This window comes from Rhinopithecus roxellana, chromosome 18 (genome assembly GCF_007565055.1).
Source record: "Rhinopithecus roxellana isolate Shanxi Qingling chromosome 18, ASM756505v1, whole genome shotgun sequence".
In the NCBI taxonomy this organism is placed as follows: Eukaryota; Metazoa; Chordata; class Mammalia; order Primates; family Cercopithecidae; genus Rhinopithecus; species Rhinopithecus roxellana.
In genome coordinates this window covers 40,346,884-40,363,859 of record NC_044566.1, presented here as the reverse complement: position 1 = coordinate 40,363,859, position 16,976 = coordinate 40,346,884, and the positions used below count along the sequence as shown (strand labels likewise).

General features: G+C 40.6%; 1 protein-coding gene across 3 annotated transcripts in view; it reads right to left on the bottom strand.

Annotated features, from left to right (window-relative positions):
* NEK3 (NIMA related kinase 3) overlaps positions 1-14,435 on the bottom strand; it is a 30,959-nt gene extending 16,524 nt beyond the window's left edge. The window contains exons 1-8 of one of the 3 annotated variants that reach the window (XM_010352912.2): positions 14,306-14,435; positions 10,869-11,042; positions 8,878-8,971; positions 8,693-8,790; positions 7,091-7,174; positions 5,807-5,874; positions 5,628-5,714; positions 2,872-2,926 (exon numbers count right to left, since the gene is read on the bottom strand). In XM_010352912.2, the coding sequence (XP_010351214.1) occupies positions 2,872-2,926; positions 5,628-5,714; positions 5,807-5,874; positions 7,091-7,174; positions 8,693-8,790; positions 8,878-8,971; positions 10,869-10,985 (603 nt within the window). In that variant the 5' untranslated portion in view covers positions 10,986-11,042; positions 14,306-14,435. Of the gene's footprint in view, positions 1-2,871; positions 2,927-5,627; positions 5,715-5,806; positions 5,875-7,090; positions 7,175-8,692; positions 8,791-8,877; positions 8,972-10,868; positions 12,713-14,069 lie in introns of those variants that run through there. The other 2 variants (XM_010352913.2, XM_030922029.1) reach the window with 2 other exon arrangements.
* Positions 14,436-16,976: the final 2,541 nt, after the last annotated feature.

Genomic DNA, 16,976 nt, shown 5'->3' with positions numbered 1-16,976 from the left:
GTATTGCCCTAATACCTACGTGATGGGTTGACAGGTGCAGCAAATAACCATGGCACACGTTTACTTATGTAATAAAGTTGCACACTCTGAACACGTACCCCAGAACTTAAAATAAAAATTTAAAAAAAAATATTTTATTAATTCGTTGCTAGTTACGTTTGAAAATGTTTTCTGCTGATCTGTGTATTATGTTTTTATTTATGGTATCTTTAAAATTTAGTATAGTCAAATTTATTCCTTAATAATTTCTGCTTGTTGAGTCTTGCTTAAGAAATGTTTCTATACCTCAAGGCTATGTTAGATGTTAATTACAGTTTGGTGTATATGGAAGCTTTTTGTACTATCTTTGTAATTTTTCTGTAAATCTAAAACTGTTTTAAAATTTAAAAGAAGTTTATTTTCAAAAAAGTATATTGTCCTATGAATAAAAAATGCAAGTGAATATATGAAAAAGAAAAATCAACATGTAACAAAGGACAAATGCTGATAACGACAAATACTACTGAATCTGCTTTGCCTCCGGCTTTTTAACCATTACACCAACTATCTGCATTTCCTAAAGGTTTGAGAACAACTTTTGTCTTCAAGCAGACAAGGGATGACAGATCTCGTGCCAAATATTCTGGGCACTATAGTCCTTAATACTCATTCTTGCTAGAAAAAAGAAGAATGTGTACATGTAAGTCATGAAAAAAGATACAATCAGGAAGTAAAGAATTAAAAGATGCTGGAATTTTAAAAATAATTTTATTTGTAGACTATAGTGGTTCTCAACTTGGGCTGTACATTGTAATCACCTGTTTTAAAAACAGTAATGCCCAGGACATTTTCAGAGATTTTATTTCAATCACTGTGCTGTGGGCCTAGGCATCAGCATTTTAAAGGTTCCGCAAGTTGTTCTAACTGTGTAGCTATCGTTATAAACCACTTATATTCAAAGATAACTTCTCATTAATACCAGGTGTCTTCAGTTTGAGTTACTTTCATCTGGTAGTGGTGACGATTGTTTCTCAACCATTCACCCTCTTCCGAGCTCTATGTGCCCTCAAGTACATCTGTAAAAAAGTCAACTTTCGGCCGGGCGCGGTGGCTCAAGCCTGTAATCCTAGCACTTTGGGAGGCCGAGACGGGCGGATCACAAGGTCAGGAGATCGAGACCACCCTGGCTAATACGGTGAAACCCCCGTCTCTACTAAAGAATACAAAAAACTAGCCGGGCGACGAGGCGGGCGCCTGTAGTCCCAGCTACTTGGGAGGCGGAGGCAGGAGAATGGCCTAAACCTGGGAGGCGGAGCTTGCAGTGAGCTGAGATCCGGCCACCGCACTCCAGCCTGGGCGACAGAGCCAGACTCCGTCTCAAAAAAAAAAAAAAAAAAAAAAAAAGGCAACTTTCAATCTGTGCCCAAAGAACAGAATTTATTTCTATGCAAAGCTAAGAACTAATAGGAATTAGCCCTGCAGTTGTTGTTCTATGTAATTAACTATGGCTGAACAAGCGGGACAAGTTATTTAACCTTTTTTTGGTTCATATTTTTAAAAATATCTTGAAAAAACATATAATAGGGCAAAGTCTATGTTTTCATGATATTTCAGTTAGAGAGGAAACTCATAAGTGAAATCTAACTGCAAAAAGCTGTGAGGAAAAACATGATGCAGCCACTCTTGCAAAGTTTGGTGCTTCCTGAAAAAGCTAAATACAATTCCCATATGACCCGGCAGTTCCGCTGCTAGATATAGACCTCAAAATTTGGAACCAGGGACTCTAACAGATACTTATACACCATTGTTCATAACAGCATTATTTACAACAGCCAAAAGACAGAAACAACTCAAGTGTCCCTCAACAGATGAATGGATAAACATGTCTATACACTCAATGGAATACTATTCAGCCATAAAAAGGAATGGAATCCTGATAGATGTTACAATATGAATGAACCTTGAAAACACTGTGCTAGTGAAATAAACCAGACACAAAACGGCAAATGTTGTATAATTCCAGTTGTATGAAACATCTAGAATATCCAAATTCATGAGGCAGAAATTAGACTAGGGGGGCTGGGGAAAGGGAAGAAATGGGGAGTAACTGTTTAATGGGTACAGAATTTCTGGTTGGGGTGATGACAAAAGTTTTACAAAGAGATAGTAGTGGCTGGGCATAGTGGCTCACACCTGTAATCCCAGCACTTTGGGAGGCCGAGGCAAGTGGATCACCTGAGGTCAGAAGTTTGAGACCAGCCTGGTCAACATGGGGAAAATACAAAAAAATACAAAAATGTCTCTAGTAAAAACACACACACAAAATTAGCTGGGCATGGTGGTATGCACCTGTACTCCCAGCTACTTGGAAGGCTGAGGCAGGAGAATCACTTGAACCCAGGAGATGGAGGCTGCAGTGAGCTGAGATCGCGCCACCGCACTCCAGACTGGGTAACAGGGCAAGACTCCGTCTCTAAAACAAAACAAAACAAAACAAAACAAAACAAAACCCCCAAAGAGATAGTAGTGATGGTTGCACAACATTGTGAATGTAATTAATGACAATGAAATGTATACTTAAAAAATGGATACAATGGCAAATTTTGTATGTATCAAAATAAAAAATTAAGAATAGCAAAAAAAGAAAAGAGGAAAAGAGAAAGAAAAAGAGAGAGAAAGGTTATGTATTTCACAGCAAAACTAAATAATGGAAATTTCCTATTAGTATATGCTACACAATTAACTCAGGGCAGATGACTGCACTGGAAACATATACAAACTTTTATAATGACTTCATCCTAGGGAAGCAAACTACCAACTAGAATCTGTCACATTGTTAGGACTCAGCTAGATATGACAAGCTGCCTTTTCCATTTTGCACGCCATACTTACTGGATGCCTAAGGGTACAGAGTTCATACAGAATGCATCCCAAGGACCAGATGTCACTGAAAGCATAAAGAAGCAATGTAATCACAAGTGGGTTATGTATTTTCTAGTACAAAAAATAATTTCTTACCTTTAATAAGAATAGATATCACAAGTAATTCCCAGGTATTAAAACATATAATTTTGGTCTAACACCTAGATACTTCCTAAGCGTAATGTTCACAATAAAACTCTCTGCTCTTCAATCCCCACCCCTTCAAATCAAGGCGGTTAAAATATCACTTCAGTAGCATTTGGGAATTCAGTAGCAAGAGCGAATATTTGCGGACTCAGATGATCACAGCTGGAAGGACTCTGGAAGGCATCCAGTGCAGCTTCTATTCCCACCACCCTGGACACAGCACCCAGCCTTTGATCACATCTCCTGCTGGGCAGCTCTCTACTTTCCACACAGTCTGCTGGATGGCTCTAAGGGATAGGATTCTTCCTTTCCTTTTTTTTTTTTTTTTGAGACGGAGTCTTGCTCTGTTGCCCTGGCTGGAGTGCAGTGGCGCGATCTCGGTTCACTGCAAGTTCCGCCTCCCGGGTTCACGCCACTCTCCTGCCTCAGTCTCCCAAGTAGCTGGGACTACAGGCACCTGCCACCACACCTGCCTAATTTTTTTTTTTTTTGTATTCTTTTCAGTAGAGACGGGGTTTCACCATGTTAGCCACGATGGTCTTGATCTCCTGACCTCATGATCTGCCGGCCTCAGCCTCCCAAAGTGCTGGGATTACAGGCATGAGCCACTGCGCCTGGCACCATTTTCTTTTTTTTAAGGGATGGGATCTCACTGTGTTGCCCAGGCTGGAGTCCAGTGGTTATTCACAGGCATGATGTCACTGTACTGCTGCCTTGAACTCCTAGGCTCAAGCAATCCTCCTGCCTCAGCCTCCCAGGTAGCTGGGACTACAAGCACACACCACCAGGCCCAGCTCCTCCAGACTTTTCTAAATGATATTCTTTTTTATTTTAATTAATGGTTTTTACCAGCTATTTCCCCTTTTAGTTTTTATTTCAAATCTACAGAAAAGTCGCAAATGTCCACATGCCCTTATCTAGGTCCCCCAATCATTCTCATTGGCCATGTTTGGGTGCTAATCTCCCTCCTCTATATCTATCTGAATCTCTAGAAAAAAGGTTGCAGGCCGGGCATGGTGGTTCACACCTGTAATCCTAGCATTTTGGGAGGCCGAGGTGGGCAGATCAGAAGGTCAGGAGTTCAAGACCAGCCTGGCCAATATGGTGAAACCCCATCTCTACTAAAAAATATAAAAATTAGCCAGGTGTAACGGCAGGCGTCTGTAGTCCCAGCTACTCAGGAAGCTGAGGCAGGAGAATCGCTTGAACCCATGAGGCGGAGTGCAGTAAGCCAAGATTGTGCCATTGCACTCAAGCCTGGGCAACAGAGTAAGACTCTGTCTCAAAAAAAAAAAAAAAAAAAAAAAGGTTGCAGATATCAAACACTTCATCCCTACACACATCAGCATGTATCTCCTAAGAACAAAAATGTACACTTTCCTTCATAAACACAATACTGTTATCACATCCAAGGAATTTAATCTCAATTCAGTAATGTTATTTAATATTTACTGCATACCCAAATTTCTTCAATTGTCCCAACAAGTCCCTGTGGAGCTGTTTTGCCCCCATTCAGTCCATTCTACTCTTTAAGAAACCTATTTAGTACAGATTGTCATACCCTTTTCAGAAAGCAAGTCAGCATAAAGTAACAACAGCCTTTTGGTGTTTCTCCTTCTAGGAATCCACACCAAGAATGTGATATAAAACAAGGACAAATTTATACACAAAAGGTATGTTAATTACAGCACTGTTTATGAGACTGAAATCTGGAAATATAAGGCCAACAACAGAGGAATTACTAAGTAAACTTTGGAAGCGCCATATAGTAAAATATATGCAGCCATTAGAAAATTTATGAAGAGTTTAAGTATGTGGGGAAATGACTATAATATAAAATGACAAAAGCAAATTATATATAAAATATATCAACCACCTTTAGGGGGAAAAGTGAATGAAGAAAAAAACATTAAAATATTACTGGCAGTTGGGAAAAGTGTGTGATTTCCATGTCCTTTCTTACAGGTCTATTTCCAATCTTCCCTGCACATCCATCCCCACAATGGGCACATATAACTTATATTCAGAAAAAAATACTGCATTTTAAATCATTAAGATCTTCATACTAACCTCCTTCAATCAATTTACCTATCAACCAAGTACTTATAATCTAGCCCTGTAAATACCAACTCAATGACACAATCTATTGATTATCAAATGTTGCTGTACATTGGAATCACCCAGTAATCTTGAAAAATTACTGATGCCTGCTTCTCACCCTTTGCCATTTTGATTTAATTAGTGTGGATGCAACCTGGGATTTGGGATTTTTGTAAGTGGGAGCAGCAAAGTTTGGGAACCACTGATATAATTCATACCGTCCCTAGAATGACTGGCCTTTCTTTCAGCATTTGCTCCTCTCAGGTATAATTAATAGCAATTGGAAAACTATTACTTTTATCTAGCAGCCTAGCAATATAGATTAGAAATATAGATTCCAGACTGCTTTCAGATATATTTTTTAGAAACCAGTATGATCCATGCATCTATTTTGAAGTGACATCAGACTCTTGTATCATCTGCAGGCTAAAATGCCTGTCACCAAATGGGCACCCTTACATCAAATATGCAGCACTCACCTTTTATTGTTATAAGGCAGGTTTTCCCAAATTTCTGGAGGCACATAATAAGGTGTTCCCACATAGGTACAAGCAAATGCCATCTGACTAAAACCAAAAAAGGGGAAAGAATTATTACAGAACATTCCTGAAAATGGATGTTTTGATTACTGTCACTACCGTAGAACAGATATACATACTTGGAGAGAAGACGGGCAGACCCAAAGTCTCCCAATTTCACTTTTCCATTTTGAGTGAGGAAGATATTCTGCATTTAAAAAGAAGAACTCAGATTATGTCTTCCATCATCGAACACGAGGCAGATGAGCTGTCTTCCAAAGCCTGCTGATGACGGAGATCAAGGGTAGAAATGCTGACAGCTGAGTCCCAGAGTGGAACACGAAACACCAAGATCCCCTCTTGACAGCTAGACATTCCCCTGCATGGAAACTCAGGATGAGTGCTTCAAAATCTAACAAGTAAGTTTTAGGTTGTATCAGCAGACTCAATCGACCCGGTGAGAACCTGTGTCAGGGTGATGCCACATGGCAGGCCCAGGTGTCAACCGTTTTCCATCTGAGAACACATGGACTTAGTAAGTGGTCACTAAAAGAGAGCTAGGACACATTAACATACACAGTCACGTGCTGCATAACTGTATTTCAGTCAACAAGGGATGGCATTTATGACAATGGTCCCAGAAGACTACAATACCATATTTTTACTGAACTTTTTCTACGTTTAAATACACAAATATTTACCATTGTATTACAATTGCCCAAGAAATTCAGTACAGTAACATGCTGTACAGGTTTGTAGCCAAGAAGCAACAGGCTACACTATATAGCCTAGGTGTGTAAGAGGTTATACCATCTAGGTTTGTGTAAGTACACTCTACGACGCTCACACAACAAAATCACCTTACGAAGCATTTCTGAGTACTTGTCCCCCTATCACTAAGTGATGCATGACTGTACTACTACAGAGATTTCAATGACTTTTTCTCAGGTATTACCTTATTTGGTTAGTATAAATATTAAGTAAAAGGGTACAAAGTTCCAGTTAGGACAAGTAAGTTCCAGTGATCTGTTGTACAACATGGTGACTATGGTTAATAATAATGCATAGAATACTTAATACTTAATAATGCTTAGAATACTTAAAAAGTGCTGAGAATGATCTTAAATGTCCTCACTACAAAGAAATAATAAGTATGTGAGGTGATAGATACGTTAATTACCTTGATTTAATCATTTTACAATGTGTGTGTATATATATAAAACATCATGTTATACATCATAAATACACATAATTTCTGTCAATTATATTTTAATAAAGGTGGGCAATATTTTAATTTGAAAAGTAAGTAACAAATATTAGGCTGACAAATATTCCTAAACAAAAACGTCCCAAAATGTATGGGATAACACAGCAAAATTACTGATTTAGTTTTTTTTTTAAGTCCAAAAATGTACTCCACTCACCTTGGACTTGATATCTCTGTGTAGCACACGTTTCTTGTGAATGTGATTTACTCCAAGGCACATTTGGGTAAACCAATAAAGTATCTGTAAGAAAAAGGTATGCAAAATCTTCAAGAATGCAGTAACTGGCTCATATTAACCTAAAATTCCAGAGAATCATCTCTAGGCCTTAGTTGACTAGGATTTTACATAATGTGAGTACAGAACTCCTGTAAATTACATAGTTCAACTAAGATTCAGTGTTACTTGAAGAAATTCAGAAAAGCTGTGACTCCCATATTCCATCATCTTATGCATGATCCAAATAGCAATTTATTTTAGTAAAACTTCCACTTATATTTTTCTTATATTCAACCAAATAAAAGTATTCTTAAATGCTTATATAAAGGTAGTTCACCAATAAGAAAGACACTACAGCTTTTCTAGTGTAATCATTATGTTGGATTTTCATTTACTTTTGCAGAATATCTATATGGTAACATTAAAAGATTTCATTATATTATAAATAATCCTTTGAGGTCAATAGCTCCTGCTTATAAGTCCAAGGTCAACAGTACCCAGAATTTCTAGGTGTCTTGAGGGCCTACAGTTAAATGTCAAATTAATTTTGTTTTCACTTTTGCTATGGAGATTCTTCCAGTTGAAGCCAAGGTTGACTTCCTTCTACAGAACCCATATCTTTAACAATACAATTTCTAAATGTATAATATTTATTTACATTTGTTTACATACTTTCATAACATGCTATAACCTAAATCAAACTAAGCCTCAACGGAGCAATTTAAGTATTTTCCATAGCCAATTCATTAAAAAATATTTATTATGCAATTTTCCACTAAAAAGGCAGCAAGTCTTAGACTGAAGGGAACACTTCAGGAGGAAAAAGATTGAGAATAGGTACTCCCAAGAAACAGAAATGGCAAGCTTCATTATTCTGATGTTTTAGTAATACAAAATAAAATAGACCTGTCTCCTAAAAATTTCAGTACAATAAAAATCAAGATTTTAGGCTGGGTGCGGTAGCTCCCGCTTGTAATCCCTGCATTTTGGGAGGCTGAGGCGGGCGGATCACGAGATCAGGAGATCGAGACCATCCTGGCTGACACGGTGAAACCCCGTCTCTACTAAATATACAAAAAATTAGCCAGGCATGGTGTTGGGCGCCTGTAGTCCCAGCCACTCAGGAAGCTGAGGCAGGAGAATGGCATGAACCCGGGAGGCGGAGCTTGCAGTGAGCCAAGATCGCGCCACTGCACTCCAGCCTGGGCGACAGGGCAAGACTCTGTCTCAAAAAAAAAAAAGAAAAAGAAAAAGAAAAAGAAATCAAGATTTTAAATATCTAGCACAAAATTTGGTGATACAATCTTGAAATTATTCTAAACATGAAAGTTTTATTTCTTAATAATTTACATAGATTTTACTTCCTAAAACCATTTCAGGCAGCCATATCCTGGGGACACTGAGTGGTAACACCAGTACAGAAATCAGTCATTTCTATTTACCTTCTCAGGTAATTACAGATATCAATGTTTTTGTTTTAACTAGTTTATGAGAAAAGTGGCTTCTAAACCTTGAGAGAAACTATGTAAGTCAATCTCTTACCATGTCTTCAGGAAATAACTTTCCTTTTTGCTGTTTAATCTTTTGCATTAGATCCCCTCCATCACAGTATTCCATCACAATATACAAGTGTCCTTCAGCTAAAACAGATACAAGCTCTTTAGAAAAGCTGTAGTGGCTATAAATCAAATCCAGAAAAGCACGTATCTGGGGGAATTCATATTTACCTTCAAATGATTCTTTGAAGGCAACAATATTGGGGTGTTTCATTTTGGCTAAAAGAACAGCTTCCTTTCTAGAATTCTGTGTATTAGAGAAAGACTAGAAAAACATTTTAAATAAGCATAAATTTAATACTGCATTTAAAATAGATAACTTTACAATAATATAGTTTACATGATACTTCAATGCTAGATGCAGTTTTATAACACTACACTTTGGCTCAACTTAAATTTGTCAAATGACAAGAGAAAATGAATGGTGATTTTCCAACTCTGGCTATATTTTCATGCTTGAGCTGACCCCTTCATTGTACTTTTATTTTCTTTTTTCATTCCTTACACATACAGAATGTAAACAGTTTTAATATCAGCCTAAGCATCACCTGACTTAGAAAGTCAGTATACCATCAAAAATAGTGTATCTTTTTGATGACTTGTGATATAGAAAAAAAGAAATGTTTTATCCTAAATGAAAAAAAGAAAAAGGCGTGGGGGGGGGGGGCGGATTTCATGTTTTGACTGTCTGCAATCACTTAGAGGAGTCCACTGGTCCAGATAAAAAAAGAGTATGCTGGTGTATTATTGCATCAAAGATGAACAGAGATGGCAAGCAAAGTAAGATTCCAAAACCATTTATCCCTAACTTACTCTATAAGGATGAAATTCTGAATGATTTATCTTACAATCAAGAAATTGTCATTGTTAGTTGGGTCTGGTGGCTACCCTCCCCAGTGGCTGGGACTATACTACACCTATAGTGTATACTACACCTATAGTCCCAGCCACTGGGGAGGCTGAGGTAGGAAGATCACTTGAGCCCAGGAGTTTGAGCTGCAATGAGCTATGCTCGTGCCACTACACTCCAGCCTGGGCAATAGAGCAAGACTCCATCTATAAATTTAAAAAAAGAAAGAAAAGAAATCGCCATTGATTATGTAGTAACACAAGGGTTCTCAGACCAGCAGCATCAGCACCAACTGGGAACTTATTAAAAATGTAAATTCACAAGCCCACCTGGCCCTACTCAATCGGAAGCCTGGGGGTGGAGGAGCATAGCAATCCATGTTTTAATAAGCCCTCCAGCTGATTATGATGCTCACTCAAGTTTGAAAATCACTGAATGAAGTCAAGAATACAGTGGGAAAAAAACACCTAGCACTCTGAGACCTTTATTAGAATGTGTTTTTTTAAAAATTGATCCAAAATATTATGACATAGTCTTCATGTAATGAATTCTTTCATAGGACAACTATGATACATAGTAATGGTCTACAAGGAAATAAAACTATAAACTGATCCACAAAGTAGGTTTACTGGTACCAAAGGTTAGCATTTGTTCTTCATTGTATTTTTATGATCCTTTTTCATTAATATCGCACCTGAGTTGCTTTGGCAAAGATTTCCTACACCATTAGGTATACAAAAGTGGAAGTTATTACCAATTATTTGCTGAAATAAAATTAGCAGTAATCGCCTCCAAAACTTTTACTGTTTTTCTCCCATTGTTAATTACAATATCCTAAGAACCACATATAATGTATTGAGCCCTTGTAAAGCTAACGAATAAACCAATTCTATCTTTTGCATGAAGGAGAAATTCCATGTTAAAACTAAAAAACTTATTATTTATTTATTTACTTTTTGAGACAGAGTCTTATTTTGTCACCAAGGTTGGAGTGCAGTGGCACCATCTCAGCTTACTACAACCTCTGCCTCCCAGGTTCGGGTGATTCTCCTGCCTCAGTCTCCCGAATAGCTGGGACTACAGGTGCATGCCACCACACCTGGCTAATTTTTAAAAATTATTTTTACTAGAGACGCGTTTTCCCCATGTTGGCCAGGCTGGCCTCAAACTCCTGACCTCAGGTGATCTACCCACCTCTGCCTCCCAAAGTGCTGGGATTACAGGTGTGAGCCACCATGCCTGGCCAAAAACTTATTCTTTTATACAAATTGCATGTATACTTTCAAAGTGAGCTAATTTCTTTAGTAGTGACCTTGGGAAGCCTTATTTCTTTCATGGCAAACATCTGATTACTGCTTTCATGCTGAACCAAAAGAGCTCTGCCGAAGGAGCCCTCCCCAATCATTCTCAGGACCGTGTAGTCATCCATGCTGGGGCATCCACACAGCTGGGCTCCACTCACGCAGTCACCATGGGCTCTCCCAAACTGCATTCAAAAGCAGAAACATTTGAGAATTAAAGGTACTTTCAAAAAGCAGAAGTTAATTCAAAGTAGCTCTCATAACCATGATAAGAGAAAAGCAACTTATTCCTTTTGAAGGGGATCAGTGTATGCTACCCCAAAATATGCCACTTTCATGTAAGAATTGTTTTGAGCTGAAACCAATTTGCTCTTTGCCCTCCCTTTTTTGTATAAATGCAGGGCATAAATTTTCCTATGTACAGGTAATAAACATCCTTTTGTAAATGTGTCTTCCTTTCCAGTACCAGGAAGAGAGCAACTCTTATCAATGGGGAAGGCGCCAACTTGAGTCCACATAACAAACCTTACTGAATAACCCATATCTTCTGTTAGCTTCTCCCATATCTTCACCTTCCTACAATTTACCCAAGAAGAATTCCCCTACTTTTGTCTAGTTACTTCTCTACAATTTATCACTCTTTGTTAAAATGGCATGTGAGCCCCCTGGTCTAACTACTTTACATTTATGCATAAACCTTTTTTCCTGTTAATGTATCTTTCATCAGTTTATTTTGCAGGGCCCAGCTACTGAACCTAAGAAGGTAGAGAAAAAAATGTTTTTCCTTCCCTATACTACATTCAACAGGTAGACACTGAGCACCAACTGAGTCAGATGTTATGATCTGAACAAATGTCTCATAGTCCCTGCCATCATGGACATCCCATGCAGAGATAACCATAAACCTCAACAAATGTAGGCTATTTAAGCTGAAGCCTGAAGGATGAATGAAACTTGAAGACAAAGAGGAGGAAAACAGTAATCATGGAAGAGGAAATTGCATATTTAAGAGCTAAAGAAATTACATTCAGTTCAAGAAATTGAAAGAATGTAACAGGCTGCTGAAGCATTTTAACCAAGAACGCAGTATCATCATGTTTGCATATTAGAAAAAACATTCACTCAGATTGCAGATTAAATGGACCAGTGGAAGAGGGGCAGGAAGGCCAGCTCAGAGACACAGGCCAGTTAGGAGGCTCCAACAACAGAAAAGGCAGGAAAACAATGAAATGGAATAGAATGGATGCAATGGGGCCAGAAAAAATGGGAAGGAAAGATGTAACAACAGTTGACAGGATTTGTGGTGGCAGATTTATGGGAGGGCAAGCAGAGAAGAGGGCAAGGTTGACTCCCAGGTTTCTGGCATGAACCAGATGGTTTCTGGCACCCCCTGAGAGAGGAAAGGCACAATGGTTGTGTGTGAGGTTTTTGTTTGTGTGATTTTTCCGGCAGTGGGAGTGTTACAGGGGTGGGGCAAAACATACTGGCAGAAGAGACATGTGTTTCATTTTGGATGTGCTGAACTGGAGGTTACTGAGAGTCAAGAGAGATGTTAAACACACAGTTGTAGTCCTTGACTTCAAGCTCCCATCTGTATTTCCAGGATGAAGCAGCTAGTAGGACTGCTTAGCACATAAGAGAAAATGGATCAAATGTTCCTAACACTTTGCCAGGTACATAGAAGGTCCTGAATAACTGGCAGCTATTATGATTATTAAAACCTTAGAAAAGTGATGCATTCTTTTTCATTGCAGGAAAAACACTGGAATGAATTTACTTGATTTTTCAAAAAGCTTATAGTGTTTGTTTTTTGTTTTTTATTTTGAGACGGAGTTTCGCTCCTGTTGCCCAGGCTGGAGTGCAATGACGTGATCTCGTCTCACCGCAACCTCCACCTCCCAGGTTCAAGCGATTCTCCTGCCTCAGCCTCCCGAGTAGCTGGGATTACAGACATGTGCCACCACACCAGGTTAATTTTGTATTTTTAGTAGAGATGGGGTTTCTTCATGTTGGTCAGGCTGGTCTCGAACTCCCGAACTCAGGTGATCCGCCCACCTCGGCCTCCCAAGTGCTGGGATTACAGGCGTGAGCCACCGCATCCAGCCCTAGTGTTCGTTTTTTAATCATACCACAAAGAATTATAAGGAAGAGAGAGCATGACAGGCAAAGCAAAAATCAAACTAAAACCTCTACCATAGTGACCTGTAAAAATTCCAGTTTGTATTCCTGCTTATCACAGAATTACGAGGAAATCCTAGAAATAATGTCTTCATATAACCAAATCAATCATACACATTGTCTTCGAAACAATGTTTTTCCAAGACTGATGAGGTCTTTGAGAGTACATAGATGTGAAAGAAACAAGTCCTTTACCACTATTCTAACACCTGGTATTTACACGGTTTAACATGGAAGCCAAGTTTTCCCATGTTCTTATTCTTCGTTTCTTCGGGGCTTTATTCTATGCAATGGAGAGTAACTGAAAAATAAGAGCAACCAGACTTCTTAGCTGAAAACCACATCTGATCTTTTCTGCCCACATTTGCCTCTTACTCAATATTACACTCATATGATCATTACAAGACCTGAACACACTCTGAACATGGCAAAAGTATATCGGCCCCTTCGTATGCCTGCCACAATAATTTTAAAAATCTAATAAAGTGATTTGCAAATACCCAGATGAGGGATCACAGGTGAGACATGGGCTAAATTCAGAAAGTGCCTGAAACCACCTTTACAGATGTATAAATAATGAGAGAAATCTAACATGACTGACTCATCTTGCTTCTAACCTCACGGGCTAGGTTTTCGTATTGTCGTTTTCTTATTCTAGCACAGAGGCTAGGATAACTACGAGGGATTTCGTGTTAACTTCAAGACAAGGGAAACGGACCCCACCCCCTCCTGGGAACCAACGAAGCCGCTCCGAGTTTCAGACGCTCCTGTGATTTCATCCCCAGCCGGTCAATTGTTTTAGTTTCCCAGCCCCCTGCCGCCAAAATACCATTTAAAACCTTCGCCCCCGAATTCTCTGGGAGACAGGTCTGAGACCATGTTCTGGTTTGGCCAGCCCTGCGCTTATTAACTTCTTTTTAGCTGCAACAGCGTTTCTCATTGGTTCTTTCCGGGCAGCGATCGAGAACCCGTTGGGTCGGGACAGGCGCCCGCGCGGCAATTGCACCACTGCGGTGCCCAGTGGCCACGCTCACCCATAAGGGCCCTTTCTCCTGGAAAAGTCGCTCCGCCCTGCCGGCTCCCACGGCGCCGCGCGCCCAGAGCCCAAGGCGGCGAGGGACCCAGACCGCGAGGCGGAAATGAGGGGCGCCGCCGCGAGCCTGGGGCGCGTCTCCCCCTCGCTCCCTGTAGCTCCCACTAGGCTCCGCGCCGCCACCACGCGCCGCGCTCCCCTCTCCAGAGGCGGCCCTCCAGGGCGGGGACCACTCACCCGCTTCCCCGGCAACCCTCGTCCACTCTTGGCCTGGCAACCAGCGGCTTCCGCGGGGCGGGCCCTGCGGGTCGTCTCTCGGGTTGTGGGTGAAGGAAGCCGCCTGAGTCTGGCGGGAGGCGCTGTTTTTGGAGTAGCCGGGCCTACGAAGAGCACGTTTTAAAGCTGTTGTTCCACGTTGCAGTGGAATAATGCTAATAATATTGAGGGAAAGTATCTATCTCCCACTGAGTTCTGTCTGCAGGTTAAGTGAAAGCCTATGTAGCTAAATTTCATGGGCACAGCACTCAGTGCTAGCTAGCACTTACTAGCTGTGTGACCTTGGGCAATTGTGGAAGGCAGGATAATGCCCCGCGTCAGGATGCCCACATCCTACTCCCTGGAACCTGTGCGTTTGTTCTCTTGCTTGGCAAAGGGGATTAAGATTGCAGATAGAATTAAGGTTGCTAATCAGCTGACTTTAAAATGAGGAGATGATCTTGGAGTATGTGGTTAGGCCCAGTGTAATTACAAGGGTTCTCTAAAGTGGAAGGGGGTCCGGAAAGGTCAGAATCGGAAAGCTATTTGAAGGTGGAGGAAGGGGCAAGAGCCAAAGAATGCAGCTGGCCTCAAGAAGCTGGAAGAGGAGCAGGCACAGTGTCTCATGTTTGCAATCCCAGTGCTTTGGGAGGCAGAGGCGGGAGAGGAACCCTCGAGCCCAGGAGTTCGAGATCAGCCTGGGTAACATAGTGATTCCCTCGTCTCTGTGAAAAATTAGCTAGACAGGGTGGCGGGTGCTGTGGTCCCAGCTGTTCGGGGGACTGGGGCAGGAGGATCACTAGAGCTGGAGAGGGCCCATGATCCCACCACTGCAGTCCAGCTTTGGTGACAGAGCGAGACCCTGTTGCCAAAAAAAAAAAAAAAAAGGAAAAGCTAGAAGGAAAAAAAAAATTGTTCCCCAGAGCTTCCAGAAGTAACAGTCCAGCTGACATCTTGATTTTTTTTTTTGAAACAGGGTCTTGTTATGTTGCCAGGACTGGTTTTGAGCTCCTGGGCTCAAGCGATCCATCCACCTCAGCTTCCTGAGTGGCTGGGACTCAGGGAAGCACCATCATGCATGCTGAAGCCTTGATTTTAACCCAGTGAGCTGTATTTCTGACCTCCAGAACTGTAAGGTAATAAATTCGTGTCGTTTTAGCCATTTAGTTTGTCATAGTTTGTTACAGAAGCCTTAGGAAACTAATACAGCAGAGTAACTAAATCCCTCTATATAAAAGTATAGAACTTACCTCAGGATTATTGTGAACAATATCTGGTTAGGCTTCACTTGTAAGCGCTGAACATGTTCATTATAACGTGTCAACCAGAGTCACAGAGACTAAAATCCAAGTAAATAAGTTTATTGGCAGTCTGAGAATTGCAGTTCAAGGAACACAGATTCCGGAAGCATTTGAATTGTGTCCTGACCAGCTATTTTTGGGTAGGGTTTTTAAAGAAAGAAGTCAGTTCTCACTAGTTCATCCATAACTTTCATAACCCACTATTTTGAAGATAAAGCATTATCATGACAGTTCATTGGTTTCTAGGCAAAAGTCCTTGATGAAGGGGTTTGAGAAAAGTTCTGTCCTCAGCAAAGTCCTTTTCAAAAGTGGCAGCAATTTTGTCTGCAACATCAGCAAGTACATTCTAGTTTGGCAGTTGTAAAATGGCATTCAGGAACAAAATGACTTTGCTCTGGCCAGCTCCAATTGCCTTCCTTCCACAATGTCAGAGTTAATGTACAACTATTCTGTAGTGTGGTGATGAGAAGGGAAATGCTACAAATCAACATTTGCAACATCTGCACTGCTTTCTTTGTACTCTATACAAAGACTAGTTTCAATTAAAAACAAACAAGGCCAGGCACGGTGGCTCACGCCTGTAATCCCAGCACTTTGGGAGGCCGAGGTAGGCAGTTGCCTGAGGTCAGGAGTTTGTGACCAGCCATGGCCTAGATGGTGAAACCCTGTCTCTACTAAAAATACAAAAATTAGCCAGACGTGGTGGCTGGCACCTGTAACCCCAACTACTTGGGAGGCTGAGGCACGAGAATCATTTGAACCTGGGAGGTGGAGCTTGCAGTGAACCGAGATCGTGCCACTGCACTCCAGCCTGGGCGACAAAGCGAAACTCCGTCTCAAAAAACAAACAAACAAAAAACAGTACTACCCATACCCATACCTGTACTCTGAATGCTGCTCTTGAGAACTGAGCAACAGACACAGATTTTTATCAGATTAAATGTTATAACAGCATCAGGGGAGAAGATGACAAAGGTGCCTAATGCTTTTCTTTCCCACCCAATGTTGGCAGTCATGAAAGGGACTCTTTCCCTTGTTCCATCAGAGTATTAGTTTGCCAGGGCTGCTGTAACAAAGTCCCACAGGCTAAATGAATGGTTTCAACACATTTATTGTCTCATACTTCTGGAGGCTAGAGGTCCAAAATAAAGGTGTTGACAGTGTTGTTTCTTCTGAGGGCTGGAAGGAAAAGATCTGTTCCAGGCTTCTATACTTGACTTGTAGATGGCCTTCTTCTCCCTTACATTGCCTTTCCTTTATGTGCTGTCTCTGAATGTAAATTTCCCCTTGTATAAGGACACCAGTCATATCAGATTGAGGGACCACCCTAACCCAGTGTGGCCTCATCTTAA